Source organism: Mytilus trossulus, chromosome 14 (assembly GCF_036588685.1).
Source record: "Mytilus trossulus isolate FHL-02 chromosome 14, PNRI_Mtr1.1.1.hap1, whole genome shotgun sequence".
Taxonomy (NCBI): domain Eukaryota; kingdom Metazoa; phylum Mollusca; class Bivalvia; order Mytilida; family Mytilidae; genus Mytilus; species Mytilus trossulus.
This window is the reverse complement of record NC_086386.1, coordinates 64,080,849-64,107,933: the sequence shown is the minus strand read 5'-3', so window position 1 is coordinate 64,107,933 and position 27,085 is coordinate 64,080,849. Positions and strand designations below refer to the sequence as shown.

General features: G+C 31.9%; 1 protein-coding gene across 2 annotated transcripts in view; it reads left to right on the top strand.

Annotated features, from left to right (window-relative positions):
- The window catches only part of LOC134696511 (G-protein coupled receptor moody-like), a 29,675-nt gene extending 7,312 nt beyond the window's left edge, over window positions 1-22,363 (top strand). The window contains exons 1-2 of one of the 2 annotated variants that reach the window (XM_063558347.1): window positions 12,858-12,917; window positions 20,119-22,363. In XM_063558347.1, coding sequence (XP_063414417.1) covers window positions 20,757-21,752 — 996 coding nt within the window. In that variant the 5' untranslated portion in view covers window positions 12,858-12,917; window positions 20,119-20,756 and the 3' untranslated portion in view covers window positions 21,753-22,363. Of the gene's footprint in view, window positions 1-12,857; window positions 12,918-20,118 lie in introns of those variants that run through there. The other variant, XM_063558346.1, reaches the window with a different exon arrangement.
- Window positions 22,364-27,085: the final 4,722 nt, after the last annotated feature.

Here is a 27,085-nt window from a genome sequence, read left to right as displayed (position 1 = left end):
TATTTTACGTTTTAAAACTTTTAAAGTATTACAAAGAAAACGTTCTGATAATTTAAAAAAAATAGCAGAGTATATCCCTTTGTCCCTAACTATCTTCTTTACATCACCTTAATGCTACATCTTTTAGTTGTATTAAAATTGTTCATTGTGCCGTTATGCATGGCATTTTTGTCTATTAATGTTAAGCTATCAACAATCAATTAATATTCTATAAAGACTTTTAGTGAGAGGTTTAACGCTATAAATCCAGGTTCAATCCACAATTTTCTACATTTGAAGATGCCTGGTCCAAGTAAGGAATATGACATTAGTTGGCTATATTTGTTTGATATGTTTTATTATTTGATTTTCCCGTCTGATTAGGGACTTTCCCTTTCGAACTTTCCTTGGAATTGAGTATTTTTTTTATTTTACTTTTTAAAAGTTAATTTTGTTCAAAATAAATCATTCCAACGATACTAGAGTGTATATTCTTCAACATTTTAAGTCTGTAAATCGGAATTTAGTGCAGTTACGTTGGCGACAAAAAACCTGCAAATAACATTTCATAAAATCAAAAGATATTTTTTTTTATAAAAACACATGTGACAGAAATACAAAAAGCGATCAACGAAGAATAATAAAATCAACCCAGTGCATATTTGACTTTTTAGGCGAACTTTATTTGGTTTTTATGGCTAATACCCGTTAAAACTGTTTCCTTGCAAAAGGGCATTTATCAGAAAATTAATGTTAATCGCCTGTTTTATAGACCAATTCTAAGTAACGACCAATTAAAATTGATTCATTTAAAGAGCATTATAGGGATTGCATTACGAAACATTCGATCTTCATGATTTTCTCCTGGTCTCCGTTTGTAAATTGTAAAACGTGACCAAGTTGTTCAATTATAAAAGGTAGCATCTGTTCACATGGGCAATACGCGTAAACGTCAATTGTATATAGTAGATATTTTGTGTATGTTTATTTAAAAAGCGAATTATAACATGGAGCTAACAGAAGCAATACAGTTTTTTAAATACAGACAAATAATCACAAAACAACTGACTTATGTAGGTGCACATCATTTAAGGTTCTAAAAGATGCATATTTATAAATTCCTTTGGAAAAAAATGCCTGGTGGTATGTGTTTATGAACCAAGCTTTTGTCATAAATGAAATGTGGATAGCTAGTTTCACCTTTTAAGTCTCGAGTGTGTTTGAATTAAATCCACACACAATTGGAAATGTATGCCGTTTCAAATTTTATGTCTGGAATAATTCATTGCAATCCATTAACATTATTTTTACAGCGAACTAAATTTTATAAGGAATTTATCGTAAAGTACTAAAACTGACTTCCTTATTAATTCTTCATGAATGAAGCTTAAAAAATATTTTATTATCCAGAGCATGTAAGTGGGTTTTTAAGCAGACGTTGTAAAATTTGACTCTTTGCATTAAAAAATAATTTCTTTTATATAAGAATGAAGGAACCAAACGAAGCCGGGCTATGCAAAATCTGTATTTGCGACATCTATTTATGCAATATTGTTCTTTAAAAATTTGTGTTATGAATTTCTATGTGATGACCTTTCATTTTTAACCTTTTTTGCTATCGCTGCACACAGTTATTTTAAAAGACTTAATTTTTCCACAGCGACGGATTGTCTTTTTAGACGACTGAGTTTAAAATTGTAGGAACTAGAATTAGTGGAGTACCAATAACTATCCCTGAATTGCGTCTGACACATATTGTTAACGGTTGTACTGGTGGTTGGGTCAGGTATTCCAAATTATAAACCAGGTATTATTCACCACTTTATGCATAAAGAAATACCTTAACAAAGTCAGCAATATGACAGTTGTGTTCAGTTGGTTTGATGTGTTTGAGCTTTTTTTTTTGCCATTTCATAAGAGACTTTTCATGGAGTTCGGATTTTTTTAATCTTTTATGTAGAAGCCTGGTACCTTTGAAGAGCGTTTATCTGATTCATTGTGCTTTATTTTTTGGCTTTACTAACGACAGTTGTTAAAAGAGTCTGGTTAACAAGAATGCATAGAAACACGCCGCAAGTCAACATTTATATCCATATATATTTTAAGTGATTTTCGTACGTTAAGTAAGGATCGCGATAACGTCTGGGTTTTACCTTGTAAGTCCCAAGCATGTTTGATCATAATCTATTAACATACATAATTGAAGGTAATGCCCGTTTTAAATTTGACGTCTGTGATAATTCACTATAATCCATTTACATTATCTTTACAGCAAAATAAAACTTAGATCTTCATTTCAACGTAAAGCAGTAAAATCAGTTCAACATTAATTTTGCATAAACGCAGCTTAAAAATCGTTATATTTAACAGAGCTTGTAAGCAGACAACATATAAGAGAAGCGTTTAAATCTACTTAATTGCATGAGAATCCAATTTCTTGATATTAGACTCTGTAAAGATTCTACGATTTACTTCCACTAGATTCAACCACTGCTAAACTCTTTATTGCTCGAGGATATATCACCCTGTCAGTGACCATTTTTTTGCACCGCTATCCATGATTTATTTACTAATACAGTTTGATACATTATCAGATGACAATGTGTTTATTATACATATTTTTTTTATATTTCTTTAAACCACTTTTCATAATTGCTCCCATCAATATCTATACATAGTTGGCTTTAATTTTAACCTTCATTTAAACGTGATTGAATATTCTTAACAATTGACAAAATCCTGGAAGCCAAATGATGGATGATCTTAAGCTGACGAAGGACGGCGCGGGAGGCGTCCAACGTTATCAAAATCCTGAAAGCCACATGATGGATGATCTTAAGCTGACCAAGGACGGCGCGGGAGGCGTCCAACGTTATCAAAATCCTGGAAGCCACATGATGGATGATCTTAAGCTGACCAAGGACGGCGCGGGAGGCGTCCAACGTTATCAAAATCCTGGAAACCAAATGATGGATGATCTTAAGCTGACCAAGGACGGCGCGGGAGGCGTCCAACGTTATCAAAATCCTGAAAGCCACATGATGAATGATCTTAAGCTGACCAAGGACGGCGCGGGAGGCGTCCAACGTTATCAAAATCCTGGAAACCAAATGATGGATGATCTTAAGCTGACCAAGAACGGCGCGGGAGGCGTCCAACGTTATCAAAATCCTGAAAGCCACATGATGAATGATCTTAAGCTGACAAAGGACGGCGCGGGAGGCGTCCAACGTTATCAAAATCCTGAAAGCCACATGATGAATGATCTTAAGCTGACCAAGGACGGCGCGGGAGGCGTCCAACGTTATCAAAATCCTGAAAGCCACATGATGAATGATCTTAAGCTGACCAAGGACGGCGCGGGAGGCGTCCAACGTTATCAAAATCCTGAAAGCCACATGATGAATGATCTTAAGCTGACCAAGGACGGCGCGGGAGGCGTCCAACGTTATCAAAATCCTGAAAGCCACATGATAGATGATCTTACGTACGGTATATAGCTGAACCAAGGACGGCCACGGGAGGCTTCCAACGTTATTGAAATATACTGTATGAATTTTGAATGTCCTATTTTAAGATATCTTCCGCCTCTAATTCTTCCTTAAAAATAAAGTAAGCTCAATGATAAAAACACCCCTTATACACATAAAAATAACAATAGTAATTAGATATGTACCAAATAGATATGGAAGACGATAAAAAGCTTATACAAAATTTGATCACATTCCTATACTATTCGAGAGCTGAGACTATTATAGTTATAAAGCTAAAATTGAGAATGGAAGAGTACTATAGGTATTGTAGTCTCAGTTGAAAGATACGTTCGCACAACTGATGCACAACTTACTTAGTTTTTCGTGACTGTATATATTTGATGTAAATAAATTATGGATGACTTCAGATCTTATGACCCACCCATGATATAATCTAATAATATTGTGTAATAACATTATAATTTGTAATTCTATTTTAATAAACATCAAAGAATTCTTTTTATTATTGAAAACTGTTTTTAATTGCTTGTTATATATAAGATATACTTATATCTCTTTTTTGATTTGACATATTTAAAGACAATTGAAACATAAGCTCTGATGAGCTTTCGCTGAATATTGAAATATATACAATAACAAACCAAATTTAGCATGCAATATACAACATGCAAACCAATAGCTATAAACTATCACAAAGTTAACTGTTTAAGCTAAAGCCTACACTGAAGCAGTAGTTTAGACTATATAAATACAATTCTTAAAAATTAGCCAACAAAATATAGTTAGTTAATAGTTTTGTTTGACGACAACTCTAATACCCTCTAGTCGAACACAGGTTTTACAATTTTGACTTTATTGTTATAGAGGACTTTCTGAATATTTGACAAAATTTTAGGGATTAGATTTAATTAACCATGTTAACCAAACATCACGAAATGTTTACTACCCAGATATACTGTTTAAAATTTACCAATTAAAATAATTATCTAAAAAACGTATGATTAAGAAAAGCTGACCAAATTGGAAAGTAAAAAACAATACCGTGTTATTGAACAAAGGGGTCAAATTAAAGACAATGTTTATGTGTCAAGTCTCAAGTTAAAATACGAGTTATGCGTAATTAAACATTTCGTGTTTCCTACTTTACATCAATGATTGTGATGAGAGAATACCACTGTGTAAACAATAGACAAATTGGGTGACCTTTCTGCTTGTTATCTTGTATCCAATTTCCTCATGTATGGAAATAACATAGTCTTGTATAGTTTCCTTTGTTGACCAGTATATCTTGTCGAACCTCATTTGAAGATATAATTATTCCGATGTTTTCACTAAACAAATATGAAAATGTAGTAAAATTGTCAATGAAGCACATAGCAAGCCATAACAAGCATAGGAATAACAAAATGTGAAAAACTTAAAGAGATAACCAATCTTAAATTAATAACATTAAGCAAATACAATCATAACAGATAATAACCAACGAGACCACTTAACTACAGATTCATGCTTAAGACAAAGCACAATAAGAACATGGCGTGTTTGTAGCCTTCACTCTATCGCTAGGATGTGCTTGTTTGAACATATGTTTACAGCATTCATTCCTTTTTTCGTATAATTCACTATGTGGTGTTGAAGTCAGATCGTTTTTAAATCTAATATTTACATAAATTAAAAAATTTTGATAAAAAATCCACTGGCAGGTGGCTCTAGAATCCTTTCGTTGCAAATTAATAGATATTGCCAAGGCTTATTGTCGTAATGAAAATCTTAGGAATAATTCAATGATTGGACTACTAAATTTATCCTATTCTATCCCTAAAAACTGCGTCAGATAATAAAACTTGTGAACCATACAATTAGTCTCATCAAATCTGTGAACAGATATGTAAGATTATGCTCTATAGTGATTGAATCAAATTGTTAGTAGTTAAAATTTATGTTAGAAGATGCAAACGTTTTTCAGGTAAGTGGTAAATATTCACAACTTTTATTTATGTTACGTTAATTACGAAGTATATGCATGCAGAATTTAAATAGGTTTGCTTTAGGGTGGTTTGACTTGAGTTATCATTGATATGTTCAGAATTATAAATAAGCTGTTAACAAAACTTTAATTTTTTTTTAAAAGTAAGGCTTTTCTACATCAGTTATAGCTTACCTCAGCTGTATTTGGTAAAACTTTTGGAATTTTTTGTCTTCAATGCTCTTCAACTTTGTACTCTATTTAGCCGTTTAAACATGTTTTGATTGGAGCGTCACTGATGAGTCTTTTGTAGACGAAACGCGCGTCTGGCGTAAATATAATGATTTTATCATGGTATCTATGATGAGTTTATTATTTTGATTGAGTTTTACTTTAGCAGTTTTGTTTAAAAAACCTGTGTTCGAGGTTTTATTTTCGTTTTCTCTTGATCTTGATCTTTATTTTTTTTCACAAGTTTAAGACGACTTTTACTAGAGTTAAAAATAACAAATTTTACGGAAAAATCTGAAAAAAAATCGCACTTTACGGGGACAGTATCATATGAATATAAAATACCTTATATTGTTGAAAAATATATATATATAATATCGTGTTATTTTTTTTTGTATTAATAATGCATGTTTAACATTTTTGATATATAGACTAATTGATACTATTTTGAAGTATCTATTCGTCTACCTTTAAAACATAACCATTCCCAAGACTAACCTGTCGACATTGCCCAATGTTAGAAATAAAGTATTTGTTAATCTAAATTTTAATTGCCAATGAAACATCTGCTTCACCACTCTTTTAGTTTATATACGTAGATGTAGAACATAAACAAAATCTTATTTTAAAGAAACTTCAAATAGAATGTGTCGTCATTCTTTATATCTTCTCCTGCCAAGTATTTAAAACTAATATGTATAGAAATATGTGTTTTTACCTTTTGGCGTAAAGTATATACACATTTATAAGTCATGTAAATTTCTATAAAAAGCACTTCTTCGCTAGCCAAGGGCTATGGTGCATATTTAGAACAATTATATATAATTACATCATTGGAAAATATAAAGTTTACCTGTTCTTGCTACAAAGCAGCATTGTCGACGTTTTTCTCTCCATGTCTGAGGCTTTGATATTTTTTTCACTTGCAATCTAAACTGTACACCGATTTATGGGATGCCTCCGTTATCATGTTTTTGATATTAGTTTTTAAGGGTCAACTTGACAAGGAATTACTCTTAGGAGATAAATGAAGCACACACATACTGAGTGAGATAGTATTCTGTCATGTATGTTTTTGACTAGTTTAGCCTCAACTGGGAACATTATATCAATATATATGTTCTTTGCCTTAATAACCATCATGGAAATGCAACCAATGTTATGAAATCTTCAAATTTTATGTATTCCTCCTTTTGATCTATGAAATGATATCACTGAAGGTAACTGTTACTTGGCTCGATTTTTAAGATGAGTGTGTTTTTCGGAAAAGCTAGAAGTCATGACGTAATTTTTAAGCTACATCTTGGTATTTTTACCGATCACGTGTTTGGATTTGTTATGGAACCATGTTAAACATGTTCGCTTATGAATTGTTACAATAGTAACTATGAGTAGGGTGATTTTTACGTCTTATTGTACAGAATTTTAGTCACCAATATATATAGATATAGGAAGATGTGGTGTGAGTGCCAATGAGACAACTCTCCATCCAAATAACAATTTAAAAAGTAAACCATTATAGGTTAAAGTGCGGCCTTCAACACGGAGCCTTGGCTCACACCGAACAACAAGCTATAAAGGGCCCCACAATTACTAGTGTAAAACCATTCAAACGGGAAAACCAACGGTCTAATCTATATAAACAAAACGAGAAACGAGAAACACGTATATATTACATAAACAAACGACAACTACTGTACATCAGATTCCTGACTTAGGACAGGTGCAAACATTTGCAGCGGGATTAAACGTTTTAATGGACACAAACCTTCTCCCTTTTTCTGAAACAATAGCATAACATCACAAAATAGAAAAACATACGATAAAATATCAATTGGCAGACTTAACTCAATCAAAAAACGTATGATTACACAATGAACGAATAAATTTGATCTGCGATATCTGAATACAAATGCACAGTTAATTAAATATTAGAGACACACATTCATGACCAAAAAGCTAACCAACAAATTCAAACACACTGGGAAATATTTAACCAATCAATGTTCACTTTAGAAAAAAACCGGTTTTTTATAATCTTGAAGTTTATACAAATGTTGTAAGAATAAGTGAAAAATTGAAGATATTACAAGTAATCAAAGCTGGTGTACAGACAAGATCCATATCAATAAAAAATTTCAAAAAAGCATTATAAACGGTATCAACAGGTCGAATTAACAAAAAAATACGATTTGAGAGTACTCGCAGTTACTGACAGCTAGTTAAAAGCCACAACCAATTAATAGTAAAAAATCATGCATCAGAGACTAAAATCGACTAAAACACATCACAGGGATTTAGTATGTTAACGTCATTAATAGTCAAAGAAGACATGACTTTGACTATTGTTTATTTTTCATAAATCAATACACTATATGCCATAGAGGTTATATGAATGTACATTCTGTTATTTTCCCTGACACGCGTGGGGTTAACTTTTTACTATAGAGGTCACATGCATGTCAAATGTTCGTCCGTTTCCCTGACACTCTTGGGGTTAACTAAATGCCAAGGGTATATGAATGTCGAACGTTCGTCTGTTCCCCTGAAATGCGTGGGATCAACAATATGCCATAGAGGTCATATGCATGTCGAATGTTCGTCCGTCTCGATGTCACGGATGGATTTAAACTTTGCACAAGACATTTGTTTATTTACACCGTTTTTCTAAATGTCTATAAACGTAAAATGCGTATCTTACTGTCGCATTAGTAGGAATCATGCGAAATAGCAATATAGAATGAATAAGACTACGGTATCCGTACTGAATACTATTTCAATAGACGTTATGCAAAGCTAATCTGATTAATACAACATTGAAATTGATTATTGTTTACTTTATCTTTTATGCATACTCTTTTTCATGCTTTAATACTCTGCATCTGGTGCACTGGCTTATACTTAGTCTGACGTCCGAGACATTACATTTTGCCAAACGTTCCTCAGAGTTTTATTGATGTGTATACCTGTCCTGGTATCATATCATTCAATGCATTTCCCTCCCTGTACTTAATCATCGTCTTTAAACCTTTATATTTATTTCATTTTGTTTTATCAGGTGGTGAATATCTAATGTTTATTTTTGTTTGTAATTCTTGGTCAGTTTAGAATATATGAAAAATAAAACAACGTGTGATTCTCTTATTCGTATTTCTTCATTGGTCCAAATTTTATGCTTTACTCTGATTTTGCTATCCTGACGTTAGAAAAAAGACTACCTTGCCTGGTGATGTCAATAACACAAACTTTTTTTAAACTTTATTTATAAAACACTGTTAAAGAAGACAATAGTAAATGATAGTGCGATTGGAGCATCCGTCTACTGTGGGCACATTATTGTCATGTGTTACTATAGAAAATAAGTGTATCTTCTGTAATGAACTTTTATTGGTGTTCTTGTATACACCTTTTATTATTCCACTGATCAAAATTTAAAAAAAAATGTGAAGGGTTGAGATATTTAAAAACAAATCGACCACTGCAACACATTCATGTGTCATTCACAAGCCAGGAACCTTATCAATGGTTGCCTGACATCATACAATAATCATTATGTTTTGTTATTTGGAGAAGTTAAGTTGAAGGTAGACGTTTGATCAGTTTATTCTCAACTTTTAGTCTATGGCGATTGAGTATTTTAGAGCTTACCATTTATATCATATTAAAAACTGTAGTCACTTGTAACCGTTCTTCGTGCCGGTACGTTGCTATTTTGTTATACTGACGTTTATCACATTTCTCTTATCTAATTTCAATAATGCGTCTACATAATATTTAGAGATAGCGTATGCTAAAATTTTGATTTGTTTTATTCGTTGAAAAAGGAATCCGAGGAATGAACTAGAATTCAGGAAATGGCAAAATTATATCATCTTCATAGACCATATTTGCTCCTCGTTTTCCATTTCGCTTCCTCGATAAAAAATTATCCTACTCTTGCATATTAAGTGTGATATTTCAGAGAACACTTCCTTCTTTGATCTGATTTATAGAAACTTAAGTTTTCTGTCAGTGATAACAATTAGATAATGCAAATTTATTTTCTCTTAAATTTTGTTATCTGTTTGAATTCATCTGAAGGCGGTTATATGTCTCTTCTTTATGAATGTTTATGTCCATAGAAGGATTCAATAATGATTATTTATTACATTTCATGATTTTAAATGAAGTTAACGGAAACAAAGTGATGTACTTCAATTTTATTTTAAAATTAAGAAAAGAAATTAAAATCTAGATAAATCATCTGTCAAAGTCTGATTAAAGATCGAGTCTTATGAGGCATAACTCCTATGTACTTAATTTCAATCATATTGTAGAAAAGGAAATCGAATTTTAAAATGTCAATCAAATTTAAGATCTGATTACAGATTGCTTGAAATGAGGGACAACTGATATGTACATGCCTTTCAACTCTGATTTTGTGAAATCGAGCCTCGCTCAAATCCAATCTTAATGAACAGAAGTTTCTTTCCAAAGGTCGATGGTTCTATCGAAATAATCCGGCTTCGGCACACACAAATAAAAGGTCCTTAAACAGCAGCCTCGATATAGACATGATCAACACTTACAAACAACAAACAAGCAAACTTTGGTTGATTACTTTCAAATTGTGAACTGTTTGATATTCAGGCCTTCTCCCAAATAATTACATTATTCGGAGTATTGGGTTTTAACTTGGAGAGGGGGGGGGGCACTTTCTTTGTAATGACTGGCAGGGATGAGCCTTTTTCATGCTTCATGATATATGAGAAGAGTTAGAAATTCATACTAACTATACCAACAGGTTGATATTATCACTCATAACTAATCAAATTATCGTATTTCTTTTTGATGCGGTTAAACCACAGTCGTAAATGCATCAGCTATTTGTCAAACCAATTAAACTCTATTTATTCAATGTGGTATTTCCAATGAGGTTAGTTATAGATGCAATAAATCCAATCGTTTTGATATTTCCACCTAATTAACATTGAAAGGTTTGTATACATGAAACATTAAAATTTAAAGAAATTCCATAGCATATTGATACAAAAAATGTAGTATCAGCGTCCTTCAAGAGGGAACGGCAAATACAACTTTTTATCAGTTTTTAACTAATGTTAATTTCAGTAAAAGTTAAATTATCTGACAAAGTGTCTGACAAAACATATTTCATTGTCTTTTGAAATTGATAATTCAAGATATTAAAGGGGCAAATAGAGGAAAGTGGCTAAGATGTAGCGAATTTATTGGAAAAGAAAGGTGTGATTATTGCGACTGCGTTGCTTCTAAACAAGAACGTGAAATGAGCGGGACCTCAAAATTTAGGCATATACTAATAAACAAGAAGATGAAAAACATCCAAATATATCTATAGGTCTGTTTTTTTTTATCAATAATATATGACAAGATATATACCTAATAAACAAAATATATGAAAACATTTTTTGGTGAGTAGCTGAAACATCAAGTACCCACTTGGTGTTTCATTTCAGCTGCTCACCCCTACTAAAAAAAGTTTGAAGTGGCCCCCCCACCCCCCCCCCCCCCGATGGTTTTAATGGCAAATCTTTTAATTGCTTCTACTAAATTTATTCACGATTTTATTCATGACGATTCAAAACTTGGCACATTGTTTAGATACCTGATTATTGTTGAACACTGTTTATTGCAATATTGCTATATAGATGGTTTTTGTCGTGTGATTGCTGTCTTATCGACCAAGACTAGTATCCGTGGTTTAAGATATAAGAACATGTTGTATTAGTGCCAATTAGACAACTCTCCATCCAGGTCGCAATTTATAAAAATAAACCATTTTAGGTCAAATCACGTTCTTCAACACGGAAACTTGGTTCACAATACAACCAATAGCTTAGTTCAGTTAGATGTACTTTTAAAAATCCTTGATCCACCCCTTAAGGTAAGAGTACATTTGAACTCTTTAGTATATCTAATGTACTTGATGCATATCTTAGCAGTGCATTAACCAGATCTTAGCACAGTTACAACGATGATATTGTGTCTATTGGTCGTGTGTTATAGTCGCATATACGCGCTATTGTTATGAGAATTACCGAGAAGTTGAGTACAGTTTTAATTTACCATTCTTATCATCTGGCAACACTTGAGTAGGGATAAAACGAGAATAGTACTTAACATGGTCGATTAACATGTAATAATCACTTAGAAGGTGAAGAAAATCGACAATTACTTCATCTTTTGATCTCAATGACATCAGTTTATCGTGACCAACACAGTCCTGATGATTTTCCGATAAAGTTGTGTAATTGAATTGTAAAAGTACAACATCTATGATAGAAAGATAAAAGGCAGGGTAGGGTATACTGTAAGAACTCATGTAAGAACACAAAAATCGAACGATACACATACATATTATTGGGGTTATGAGTATAACATGTGCATGTCAAATGATTTTGGATTTCAAATGATGCTAAACATTTAATTAACTACACTTGTTAGTTTGATATTGCCTAATACTGTGTTGTTTTCGTGGATTTACAATACATTTTATTGGGAAGTCCAACGTGAAAAATATATCATACAAGACTATTTAATTGGTGATTTGTTAGGGACCAGCTAAAGCACACCACCGGGTGCGGGATTTTCTCGCTGTATTGTAGACCCATTGGTGGCCTTTGTGTGTTTTCCGCCCTATGGTCGGGTTGTTGTCTCTTTGACACATTCCCGATTTTCATTCTCAATTTTTATTAAATGCATAAAAACTGTATGAAAGTACATACATTAACTCATTAACATAAATATAAAGACAGAAAGCCGTCCTGAAATGAATTTGTGTTTCAAAGACGCATTTGAATCATCAGGTATAACTGTATTATACAGTTGTAATTCAGACACCAGAAAAGCTTTCATTCAGATCGAAATATTTGTAAACATCTTGTAAATCACAGTTTGCAACTTTTTTTTGAACCTTTGAATAATTCATCCTAGTAATGTTGAATAATGCCATCTATTTATAATTCAAATTCATGTACGATGGTGGTATGATTAACATATCCTTTCATCCTTTTACGTCAAATTTAATATATTATTGTTCTGAGAGAGCATATCTCCTGAAAGTAATTAAAATGAAATAGATTGTTGACAGAGATCAATATGTTATGTCATTAATGAAGTACGTCAAATAATCAGGGTGTGATCATCTCAGCTTTCAATTAATACCAACGATTCTTTAATCAAAAGTACATACTCTTGTGAAATAATAGAATGAAACTAACTTTATCCTGGTAAGCGCCTTATTTATTATTTACATTTCATTATCATAAAGCAAAGCTATATGACAAAAGACAAGCTTGTAATATTACACAGTTATTGTCTTTATAACCTGAAAAAAAGTGACATTGGGAACTTTTACTATAATTTGCAAAGTGGTTTATATGAACTCTCGTTGGAATTGAATATTTATATGAACTCGTTTTGTATATAATATGAACTCTCGTTTTGGATATTTATATGAACTCTCGTTTTGAATATTTATATGAACTCTCGTTTTGAATATTTATATGAACTTTCGTTTTAAATTGAATATTTCTCGTTTTAGTTTCAAGTTGAATATTTCTTGTCTTAAATGTTTCATTATTCTTAAATATAATGTTTCTTATTTCAAGTATCCAAAGAGATTATAGATTTACCATTACAACTTAATCCGATGGCTGTCAAAAGTGCGAAACTTACACTCAACTTCAAAAGAAGCAATTATCGCTATTTTGCTAAGTTAAGCCGGATGACAATAATCTGTTTATTATTACATAAGATTAGACAAGGAAAGATATATTTCGTTACATTTGTTGTTTTTATAGTGATTAAGATGATAACACAATGTTGACTGCTGTACCCCTATTTTTGACATTTTTACTCTTTGCGTATGTTTGTTTTGTTCTCGCATCGTTGACAATGTAATGGAATTTGGTGCGACTGTCATACAAGTGAGAGGTTTCGCTAGCTATAAAACCAGGTTTAATCCACCATTTTCTACATTAGAAAATGCCTGAACCAAGTCAGGAATATGACAGTTGTTATCCATTCGTTTGATGTGTTTGGACTTTTGATTTTGCTTTTTGATTTTGGACTTTCCTTTTTGAATTTTCCTCGGAGTTCAGTATTTTTGTGTTTTTACTTTTTTTTCATGAGAACCTTTTATAATGTTTTTAAGATCCTTAACTTGGGATTAATGAATTATTGTATGTTTTGTAAACTGTTGCTTGGGCAGTCTCCCCCTAGCGTTCAAGCTGTAAACTTGTGTTGTATATATTTTATACGGTCTTGCGTTTAAAGCAGCCATAGTGTCAATTATAGACCTACAGACTTTAATGTAACCCGTGCCGTAGTTCACGGAGTTAGACCGTAAATTCACGGGGTTATATCTTCATCAAAATTTAACAAAAGCACGTAAAGCCGGAACAAAGTGGATCAAAGTGATTTCCTTAAGTTAGATTTTTTTTTCTTAAACTACGAACAGGTTCATGGTGCACCACTTGTTGAAGTGTTGACATTCTTTTCTTACTGAAAATTCAACATACTTAGTACATGCGTGACCCAACTCCTGCTGAAGGTCGTACATTTATGAAGACGGATTCAAATTAAATAAATGACTTACAAGCCTATAATACACTAGCAATGTTTTTGAGTCTATTTTGACCAAAATGTCATTACTAACTGCTAAGATTGAAATATTACAATATTTAATGCCTTTCAGAGTGATAAACATATTACCTCTGTTTTGTAAAGCCTGCTACGCTGAACCAGGTATTTAAGGGAATAGTCAACAAGGTAACAGTTGTGAAGAAGACATGTCACCTTTGTCGACAAAATTATTCATATACTTAGTCGACCATTCTTTGGTCTTACATTAAATACCACAGGCAATGCGAAGAATGCTACAAATACCATTTTTCAAGTCCTTGGTTTACCTGCTATTTGGTATTACCAACGAAATCTTGCACTCATGGCGCCTACAAATGTGGAGGATATTTACCAATATTGGTGCAATGACTTATCATTTTCGGTTATTCATGTAAATCTAATATAAATGTTAAAAGAAATAAACAGTTACAATGCAGCACATCATCTTTTCGAACGTTTTATTTTAAGTAATTTTTACAACAAGGGTTATCGATCAACTTACGACTCATGCTATTTAATTGAAATTCTGTGTTTTATAAATGTGCCTCTTCTTTCCTACGCAGTCAAATTTTCTAATGTTTATATTTGTTCAGTAACGTTCCTTTTAACAAAAAATTGAGATTGTTTATCTTGTTTAAATTGTTTATCTATATTTTAATTACAGGATAAATTGACATAGGTTTCCTTTCACATTCATTGATTATATAACTAAATAATTATTGCTGAATAAACTTAGTTGAAATTACCATAATTTTCAAAGCAACATTTGTTGTCTGATAAGAGAGGTCGTATAAACAATCTTCCATTGCGTCAAATTCCATACAATAGGAAACAATCGGTGATTTATGCTTTCATAGGGTTACCCGTGTTGAAGGTATTTACATAGAAATGAAGAACAGTACATTGAGATAATTGGATGTAACCGGAACTATTTGTCGATTCGCACTTCGTCTACAATGTTAACTAAAATTTACATATAAAAATCATGTCTGTGTTCTGCTTCTCTTCTTTCTCAAATGTTTACATAATTTGATTGCAAACTTTTAACAGGAGAAGCTTAACATGCACTTAGCTCATAAAACTGTTTTGTACAAGGTATATAGCATAGACATCTTGAATTTAGTTGTACGAAAAAGAAATGAACCGTCTTACATCATGAGTGGTTCAATATAAAGGACTCCTAAGCTGTCGTTTTATTCTGTCTCTGATCTTTCTTTGTAAAGTAGTTTTTTTTAATCGGTACATTGTTATCTACTAAACTTTTAGGTTAACTGTGTATATTGCGCTATATACACAAAATTCGTAAATCATGCATTCATACATAAAATTATTTCCCAAAATACCTCGTTCAGAATTATTAACTTTTTTCAAATAATTTTTCCAGTATTTGTCATCTTCGATGTATCTAACTAATTTTTTATATTGCTTTTTATCGGAACTACTGTGATTTTAATACTCGGTGGTTTTGCGGAAAGAAACAGAAAGGTATATCGAGAACACACCAACACTTTTGCGATTTAGATTTTTTTGGGATGTTTTATGTGTTTAAACAAACGACTTACAAGCGCACCTACCAACTACAACGAGACAAAAATTTCCAATAGAGTAGTCGTTTTGTCATATACCAATGGCAACAATAACAGTGTAAATGTTATGTTTATACAGGCTAATCTTGCTCACATGATTTTACATGAATCTCATACGAGCTGCTTATACTTGAAATTTGCCGGAAAAAATGTATTTATAAGGACTTTGGTTAAATTTGACAATTTAGATGTTTGCATAACTTAATTTTGAAAATTTACATGAATTTCATATGAAATCAGTTTACGTGAGATTAACGTAATAGTTTGTATGAGGTAAATTTGCGTAAATCTAAATCTACATAAAATTCACCTCTGTATGTGTATCTGAAAGAGTCGACAAAAATAAAGAATAATCTACACGAAATCCTTAACAATATACACCTATTGTGACCTAAGTCATGTTCTTTTAAAATATCTAACACTCAAGGACTTACCAAAATGATAATCGACACGCTAGAAAGCTTCAGCGTAGATTAATGAATTTAATGAACCGAATGCTATTTAAATAAAGCAATGCACAATTTTGCGTTCGTCCCCTCGTGCGCTTGTCTGGAGTTGGTTCAATTTTGGGTTCATTGCTTTTAAGCGATAAGTAATTTCGGTTGCAATATTTAGTTTGAGAATCATAATGCTACATTATTTAAAGAATGACTGTAATTTTTTTTTGGTCTCTGAAGAAATAACATAAAAATGTGGTGCACACTGAATAACGCGCGTAGCGGGTTATTTAACAGTGTGCACCACATTTTTTATGTTATATCGAATAGACAGAAAAATATTACAGCATTACTTGTAATTTAAATCTAAATGGCATTTTAAACCGGAGTAAACCGTGAAAAAACGTTGATGACGTCACGGTCACATGACTAAATTATGTCTATGGGCTGATAAACAAAACGACTGTCAATGCCAATGGCAGAAAACTATGATTTGAACCGTTTTAGCGAGCATAGTAGCCAGTGCATTTCCGTTCACATGACGGTTGATATATATATGTTACAGGGAATTTGTAAAATCACTTACAGTTTTAGTGATTTTGTGAAATCCCTGAAATTGTTAGGGATTTTACAAAATCACTGAAAATAGTGCTAGGGATTTTGTAAAATCCTGATTACAATTAAATGTATAGTATAACTTATGTATAGATATATAGATATACAACTTTGTTTGTTTATGTATTACCTTGTGTATTTATACAGGTCGGATATCCCTAAAATGCTTGACTTCCGTTTCGGTTTTAATCAGGCCCATTGCCATTGAACGTTCAATAATTTGTAAATTTACAGTACCAGTAATAGTGTCGTGCACGATTGATGAGAACTATATTTTCTGAAAGGTTCTAAGCCGCATCACATCAGCATCAGCCTCTTGTGATTTGAGGACAAATAGAGTAGATAAACTAAGCAACTGGTTTAAAAAGTGTATTTCAAAACTGTTTCTAATACATTTTGAGAATTAAAAGCGGAGGTGATAAATGTTTTCAATACCCTTATAAACGAGTATTTATGAGAAAAGCAATTTTTCGAATGTTACCCAATGTAAAACCGATCAGAACTTTTTTTAAAACGGCTCATTCAATAAGGTTATTTGAATACTCTCTGTTTTTTCCAAACACATTAATGCTTCTTTTGAAAAAGAGATTTTCAGAACTTGCTCTTTAATTATGCATTTGATAAAGTGTAAAACAGATGCATCATCGGGATAATTGCATTGACTCTGTGTGTTATTATTGAACTTTCGGTTCGAAACAACACTTTCAATGGTCATGGAACCTTTTCATTTCATTGTAAGATACTCAATACTTACTTATTTTTATGTTTTTATTTCAAAATAACTTGAATTAGATTAGTTCAAGTATACACCCATGTGGGCGACTATATATATACCTATCAGGGCGTAAGTTCGATAACATGTATCTAATTCACCGCAGCATATTATCATGGTCAATGCAAAATGAAGAATAATTTAGGAGCGGGGTCTTTCAGCCGTTTTTTTTTATTAGGTAATGCATGATTTGATGAATGTCTGATATCCAATTACATTATATTGCACCATGGTATAAAAGACTGTTTTGAATGCTGTAATTGATCAAAACCTTTGTACCAATACCATATACCCATTCCAAACATTATTGCAAGCAGTTATTTACTTTTAATTTCACTCTCTGATTGTTTAAGATCCACATTGTTCTTTCATATGATGACATTGTTAATGCATCATAGATTTGAATCTATTGTTATCATGTATATGCATTGATTGATATGCTGATTACAATTTCACACTGCGATTGAGGTATCTATGCACCCAGGATGAAAAACATCGTTAACCAATCAAAAAAGTGATCCCAGACTTTGTACGAATGACGTTTCAATTATTGTGATTGATTGATTGATTGTTGTTTGCTTAACGCCTAGTAGCAAGTCTTTCATGGATGTTTTGGACAATCAACGATTGTGATATATCTATTTCCCAAATGTTATTCAAGAATACAGATGTCAAACTCCTGCTTAATTCAATTTATCAAAATCAATTGAAAAACACTACCTTATTTTGCCCTTTGGAATTTAAAGTAAAACTATACTTTTTATTGTTGAGAGAATAAAAGAACGAACAGTGTTAAAACGATGATTTCATATAGTTGGATCATCAAATTAAAATTATACCCGCAGATATTTTAAAACTTGTTGGTTATCGTTTTCTCTAATTTTAAAAGTTGGCGGAATTCCTTTAAATGACATCAAAGTCACTGCTACTAAAAAAACAAATCAATTAAATAAGTCGATGCCTTGAGCGTGGTTTGTTTCACTGCTAAGTCTTTTTTTTCTCTCGAGTGTATGAACTTATTAACGTTAGTTTCGGGTTTCAGATTCCCAAATATTTTGCCACCAAAACCCACTTCACACAAACAGCATGTATCGAATGCGCATCAACATTTCTACAATTTAATGTCTTAAAAACAAGAAACCTTAATATAAATTTAGTCTCTTATTTTAGCAAGTGGCGACTATATGCAATAATCCAAGTACCGATCAATCTCGACAAAGAGTTACTTAGAGTTGAGCTTATGATATTGACACTTTCCTTTCGGTGAAAGGCGTATTTTGTTATCTGTTTGTCTGATGATCTATCTAACAGTGTTATTATGTTTTTGGTCATTTACTTTTAGCCCATAGTATCATTTTCAAGGTTGCATACATAATGTTATATATTTTTTTTAATTTGGCAAAACCAACGATTTAAAAACTATATTTATGAGGTTGACTGAAATGTTATGCTGTAATACTTTTAAGATGAAAGCTTAGATAGATATATCTACTTTTTAATTGCAGTCACTCTCTATGAGATCAGATCTATCATCTGGATCAAACAGTTTTAACATTAAGAATGTTGTATGTTTTACTATTCAAATAAAATTGATATCTTTGGTGATTATCCAGAAACTTGTTATGTAACATTGATATAGATATCAGGCTTGTTATCATAAAAAAAACTATAAGATTTGATACCCTCCTTATAATGTTATTTGGGTCAATATGAATTAAACATGCAAATGAAATGTTATATAACAAAAATACAGAACTCCTAGGAAAATCTAAACGGAAATTCCGTTATCATAACATTTTATGCAAAATGCAGACATCAATGAAACACAATCCCTTTCCTAAAAATTTATCACTCAATTTTTATGATTTAAAAACTTGTAAAATGAATGGAAACACTGGCTGAAAGGTTTATTTATATCATTTCGAGATCTCAAAATTAGAAAATTTTAATACCCGCCTTTCCTTTATTTCATAGACTATCAATAAATTCTGAAGGTACATCATTTTAGAATTTGTAAGAAGCAAAATTATTAAATACTATAGTCAATTGATGGAAAAGGTTGTTTAAAGAGTTATGTGTCAAAATTATCCATTGATATAGTACAAAAATTGTTTAAAAAAGTATTTTTCTCAGACATAACGTGGTCTAAGAATTATTTGCAGACTTTTAAATTTTGTATGGGAAAGTGTCCCTGAAGAACCAAGAACGTCGGCAAAATATTAGTTAATTTAAACGTATCTACCTGTCATTGAATTTAATACTTTCGTAAAAAAATCTCTTCTTTCCCTCATTACGTCATAAAATGTTTGAATGTGATTTGTAATTTGTTGATGTTATAGTTACTGTAATAAAACAGTTTTTATCTTTTTCAAATTTGATTTTTTTTCTATTACAGGTGTGTAAAAGAATGATAAACCAATCCCTATATATATGACAAGTGTGGATCAATTTTGACTTAACCTCGTGACAGCAATCTCGCAGTCACACGCATCACTGGTTATATAACAAAACATCGATAATTACAACCTATAATCTTACATCGGGAAGTCATCATAAAAACGTCTGATGTCTGATTCATAGGATAGATGAAACTTTTACGAGCTTATTAAAGAATATGTTGCTTTATATTTTTTTTTAAAACTATAGAAGCACTCTTCCGAGTAATAAATGAGGATAACTTTGAAATAGAATCAATAGTTGTCTAAATGACTTTCGTGTTCGACTGTGAAAAATATAGTGCAACGTTATACATCACAGAAAAATAATGTTTGGTTAGGCTTGGCAGTTGTGTCTATCAAACTGTTCATTGGAATTGTTTAATAATATCTTATCTTTATTTGAAATGACTGGACTCATTCGCGCATTATACGATGGAATGCAAATGCCTTTAATTTAGAAATTTTAGTATATACATTTTAATAGATCAATACGTATAGCTTACTGTTATAATTATAACAATTTACTTCAAAGAGTAATTCGAGAGCATTTAGCTATTTGACAGTTGAAGGTTATGAAATTTTTAGAAGGAAACCAATGACAGAGTTTTTCACCAGTTTACGCCATTTTTTCCTGAATGATTTAATAATGAACGGAACAGAGGAATGTACAGTATGGTGGTGTGATAAATCAGGAACATTGCTGACTCTAGAAATTATCGCGATAATCCTGTGCATCGTCGGAGGCTTGGGAAACATAATAACAGTTCTAGCAATATGCTTCTCTAGTTTACGGAATAACATTAACTGTATTTTGATTGGGAGCCTTAGTTTTGCTGGATTTTTATATTGTGGTCTTATATTGCCCTTGCAGGCAGTTATATTTCATCGCCATAGCAACGCAGTGCCACAAGAGTTTTGTAGCGCCGCCGGGGGTATAAGGTACACACTTGTTGGCGTTATTTTGGTGCACTTGGGGATAATTGCGTTTTATCGGTATCTCAATGTGGTACATTTAGCACAGTATCAGAATCTTTCACAGAAAAGACCACTTATGATTACGATAGCCATTGGCTGGATTTTACCACTCCTTTTTACAGCTCCGCCATCATTCCGAATCTGGGGAGGATTCACCTTTGTCCCCGCCATTTTAGCTTGTACTTTTGAGAAAGGTATAGACCAATCAAATAGAATTGTGACAGTCACATGTGGCTTTATTGTTCCATGCATTTTTATTATATTTTGCTATGCTAGAATAGGCTGTGTGGCTTACGGTAGTTCCAAGCGTGTTAGTCAATGGCATGGCAACGTATCACAAACGAGAGCACTGCGACTGTCAGCCATGATGTTATGTATATTCGGTGTATATTTTTTAGGAACTTTTCCGTATTTTATTGTAAATGTTTACGATAGAACATTTTCAAAGCCGATTCACCACTTATGGACAACTGTTCTCGGGTGGATTTTATATTGTGCAAATCCGATAGTATATACTGTGATGGACCTTAATTTCAGGACAGCATATCGTCGATTTCTTCTAGGAGACTGCGAGAAAAGTCCACTGAGAAGGGGTCCAACTGCAACTTATGTTTAGAGATTTAATTTATTCTCGTTGACCATGTTGTTTAGTTTTTAGGTACACTTGTTATTGAACAACACCGGACATTCGAGAAATGTTTCAAAGTGTGGTATTAACAAATTGCTTTGACAAATGCAAAGTATTTTTGTTTAAAATAGAACATAGGTTGAAAACATATTCGTTAAACTTATGAATGGACAACACAGTTAGTTCCTATTATCTAATCCTTTGTGCAGATTAGAAAGTGAACATATGAAAAGATGCTAACAATATTGGGATGATTATGTTTGTATATATATGACTAAATGAAGTCGTGCATAACGAACACAATCCGAAAGTTTTCTATAGAAGGAATCGTATTTTTTAATATTTATTATTATATTAATGTCTGAAATAAATTATTTTGTATGAAATTATGTACCCAGTCTTTTAAATACTATTTAAAGTGCATAATTTCAATTACACTTTCTTATTCCATGATAAATCTGAACAATGCACCAATTAATAGCATCTTCAGAGTCACTTTCGTGCAAATTATGCTCTATTCGAACGGGTTTTCCAGATTGTTTGTTAAGAGAGATGAAAACATCTTAAGAATTACATCCAAATCAAAAACAAATTATGTCTTGATGTAAATTCTAATCGAAAATATACCCAGTGATCTTGACAAAATATAACAGTTTGATAAACAGGAATTTCCATTTTATGGAATTAATATTTCATTGTAAGTTTATTTGAAGTTGAAAGCCATCACATGCACCTGAAATGAATATATATAGAAACTCTTTAAACAGTATAAGCCATTGATGGTGATATCTTTTCTCAATTTAATAAATTTACTTAGAACACTCGGTCCAAACCCAGCATGCTATCCAAATTAAACAGTTCACAAATTGATTAACAATTAGATACACCAAATACACAAATGTCGCTTGATTCAAAACCATTGGAAATTCCAAGTCTATCAGGGAGTTAACGAACATTCGCAAAGACAATTGTATCAAGTATGAAAAATATGGCTATAAAAATAAATATAGATACATAAAACACCGAACTCAAAGAAAAAAATCAAAATGGAAATTCCAGTATCAAAAGGCAAAATCAAAATTTAAAGTCTGGTTTTATAGCTACCTGGACCCCTTACTTGTATGACAGTCGCATGGATTTCCATTATATAATAATTAATGTGTGAACAAAACATACAACATTTAAAATTGATTTCTTCTTTTTGTAACTTTATTGGGGTGTAAAGCGTTGACCGAAGTACATTTTTTAAGAGGCGCTTCCGCGCTCCATTCTTAAAATGTGCACACGGTCAACGGTTTTACAACACTATAATGTTTCAAAAAGAAGCATTCAATACTTACAATTTCGTTTTTTAGGTAGGATCATGAAAACTCGATTTTGAACATTTTTTTTAATTAACCTGTTCACTTTATTGTGGGACCTCGTGTCATCATGAATGGTAAATTTCATTGTGTAATGAAGTTAAGTAAGGAATAAAGCGAGATAGCCAATCAGAATAACGTATTATAATGAAACATACATGTGATGTAATTATAAATAGTTAAATGTCAAAAAAGGGTACAGAAGTAAACATTGTATTATAAACTTACTAAATATAAATGCAAATACCTTTTTCAAAAATTCAAAAGGCCTATGGCAAAATACATCAGCACAAAATAATAGACAATAATGAAAAAAAGTAAAAGTACTGAACTCTTAGAAAGTCCCTAATCAAGTGGCAAAATCAAAAGCTCAAATATTTCAAACAAAGGAATAACAACTGTCATATTCCCGACTTAGTACAGGCATTTAATAATGTAGAAAATGGTAGATTAAACCTGGGTAAATAGCTAGCTAAACATCTCATTTGCATGAACAAAACAAACAGACATAAGAAAAAAACATGTCAAAAATAGGGGTACAGCAGTAAACATTCTGTTATAATTTTAATCACTATAGAAAGCAAACAAATATGTTACAAAGAAGCACTTAAAGCACTTAGAAGAAAAAGGACATTGAATAAATGAAAGACAAGAATGAACAAATTTACAATATAACAATAACACAATGACGGAATATATAAGTATAGAGCCGCATATCAAAAATGAAAGACCGAATGGAAACATATCATAGAACAATAACACAATTACAGGATATATGAGTTCAGAGTCACATCACAAAAAAAGACTAAACTGTTTAAGTAAAAGTAATATTCATAAAGACAGAAAAAGAATAATATTTGGAATATTTATCAACAAGGTCTTGGTAACTTGCGATGAACTTTGTTAGAAAAAGAGACGTTCTTTGACATACCCTGGTTCATCAACTTTCTGCTTATACACTGGTGACGTTTTACAAAGTATGAGTAGGAGCTGCAAGCTCTTGAATACCGAAACAGTTGGGAAACGCATATCCTGTTTGCAGGTGAAGTTGGTTTATTGGTACTAAGGTGGGGGGAAATACAAATAAGACTGAACACGAGATACAGTTCTGTACCAAAAGGCTCAGGAAATGAAAGATATACATCTCTATCAGGAACATCTATTAATATTTCCATGGAAAGTGAAATTCTAATGGAAAAACAGAAACGGAGATAGGAGGATGGGACTGTTAAATAAAGGTAACAGTAGCATACGGCTATTCGAAATTCATAAACCGATAGAGAAAAACAAATCCGAGTTAGAAACTAAAAGTGAGAAAAACGCATCAAATATAAGAGAACTACTACACAACAGAACCACAATGTTAAATTGTAACACACACAGAAAAGAACTATAATATAGCAATGGCCATTTCATAAAACTATCGAAACGTATTAAATACAGATATTTCATAATCATGGTAAAATGACATGTATATAGTGGCAACAAAAAAAACCCCCCAAACGTGTACGAAAGACTGAACACACACTAACCGAGGGAATCCAGCAGAAATAGCGCCATAAAAAAACCTCTATCATCAGACAAGATTGTGTAAAACGATAGAAACACAAAACCAAGTAAATCGATCTTTATGATCCATTAATTAAACCAAATCCCATTGCTGACGTCAAGAATGAATCCTCTGATAAGTTACGTTGCGTCGCAGGTGTCTCATGCGACAAAGGGAATTAATTGTAACAAAGAAAAAATGAACATATCAGTCAGAAATCATCTGTTACAAATACGTTTCTTACCACGTCATCTTATTCATACTCATTATTGTGTGTCTTAGCCGTCATAAATTGGCTAAGCTTAAATCTCGTTTGCATTCCGGAGATTTGAATAAGACGGAAATATTAACTCACAGGTTCCTTAACTGCAGCAAAACAGGAAACCAAGAGATTATTGCCATGCATATGCTTGTTAAAAAAAGTAAAATTACAAAAATAATGAACTCCGATGAGAATTCAAAACGGAAAGTCCTTAATCAAATGGCAAAATCAAAAGATCAAACACACGAAACGAATGGATAACAGCTGTCAAATTTCTGACTTGGTAATACATTTTCGTATGTAGAAAATTGTGAATTAAACCTGGTTCTATAGCTAGTTAAACCTCTCGCTTGTATGCCAGTCGCATAAAATTCAATTATATTAACAACGATGTATAAAAAAAAACCAGAAATAAAAGGTGAACATGTAAAAATATAGCAGTACAGCAGTTAACATAGTCTTATACTAGTAATCTTTTACTATACAAAAAATCAAATATGTAGCAAAGAAGCACAAACAGGCATAGTGACAAAGCACATAGGCAAATAATGACGGGATGCATAAGTACAGAGCCACGTCAAATGGATATCACCAATACACAGACATAACATTAAAAATATTATTCATAATTACCAATACTAGAATACTATAACAGGTTCTGAAGATGATAAACAACGTGAGGGCCCAGATACTATACTCCAAGACCATTTTGTATTATTTGTGAAGTTGATACGGAATATTAACCAGCAAGATCTTGGTACTTCTCGATAGATTTTATTTTTTGGAAAAAGGACGGTACGTTATTGACATACCACTGGATCATCAACTTACAGCTAAGACACTGGTGACGTTTCACAAAGTCTTAGTAGGAGCTGTAAGCTCTTGAATACCGAATAAGTTGGGAAATGTTTATCCAATAAGCAGGTTATTAGGTATAGTGGTACTAAGGTGGAGGGAAATTGATAATTGTAAAATTAAAATCGTCTCGTTTGTCATAGATTCTAGTAATGAGATGACCTGGATGCAAAATGACAGATAAGGGTATAAAAATGGGACAGAGGAAGACGTGTTTGTTGTTTAAAAAATCTTCGAGAATGTAAGATATTTCTTTTATTTAAAGATTCATTTTGTTGTAAGACGTGATTATGACAGTCTGTCACTTAAAAAATACAGTGACATCTAAAGGATCCAACAAACGTGTTACTTCGGCGTAAGAAAGTCAGGGGACAAATTGAAAATAAATATGAAAAAGCAACAGACAATTTGTTTTTGCTTAGAAAATCGATGACAAGTAAAGTATACTTCATTGTATCTGTTTCTTCTAAAAATACAATAACTGGCTTCTTGACAAAAAGTAGGTATTTGAGGTCTTTACTAATGTTGCCTTACTTTACCTAATGTTATGAGTCATTGACTATGTCATATTCTAGCAAATCGTACATAATTTACCATTCTGTTAGAGTTTAAGTCAACTCATTCAAATCTTTTGAAATCTCTATTATTATTCTTTAACAAATCACTATAATATCATAACATCAACCTTATTTTTCTTGAATTGACACATGAAAAGTACAACATTTCACAGAATTTATATTACCTAATTAAACGCATATTATACTTTGGTTTTCAATTAGTTAATGTTCTCCTGTCGATATGTGAACTGATACATTACCGTAAACTGTAGAATGTTAATGTTCTCTTGTCTATTTGTCAAACTAAGACATTACTGTTAACTTGTAAAATATAAATTGAGTTAATATGCCTTTCGGTGCTTCATACAAAAGCATTTTAAAATATTTTGCAACGATAGAATATCAAAAACATAAGTTTGAACAATAAGGCGGATTCATAAAAATCGATGTTTTGTAATCTTTTTATTCTGACTGTGATTTCTTTTGTAAAATTAATGACACATTAAACAATTAATATTTGCTTTAGAACAACGGGAAATTGGATCCGCATACAGTTCAACATTACATAGGAAAAATGTTTAAATGACTAGGAATTTCAATGATATTTCGGTCGTTAAATAACAATATGAATGTTACCACAGAAAATATGAGTTTTGAAATAAAGACAATTTTGATCTTTTATTTTCAGATATTCAGCATTCGGTCATATTACAGTTAATTTAAACATTAAAAAATAA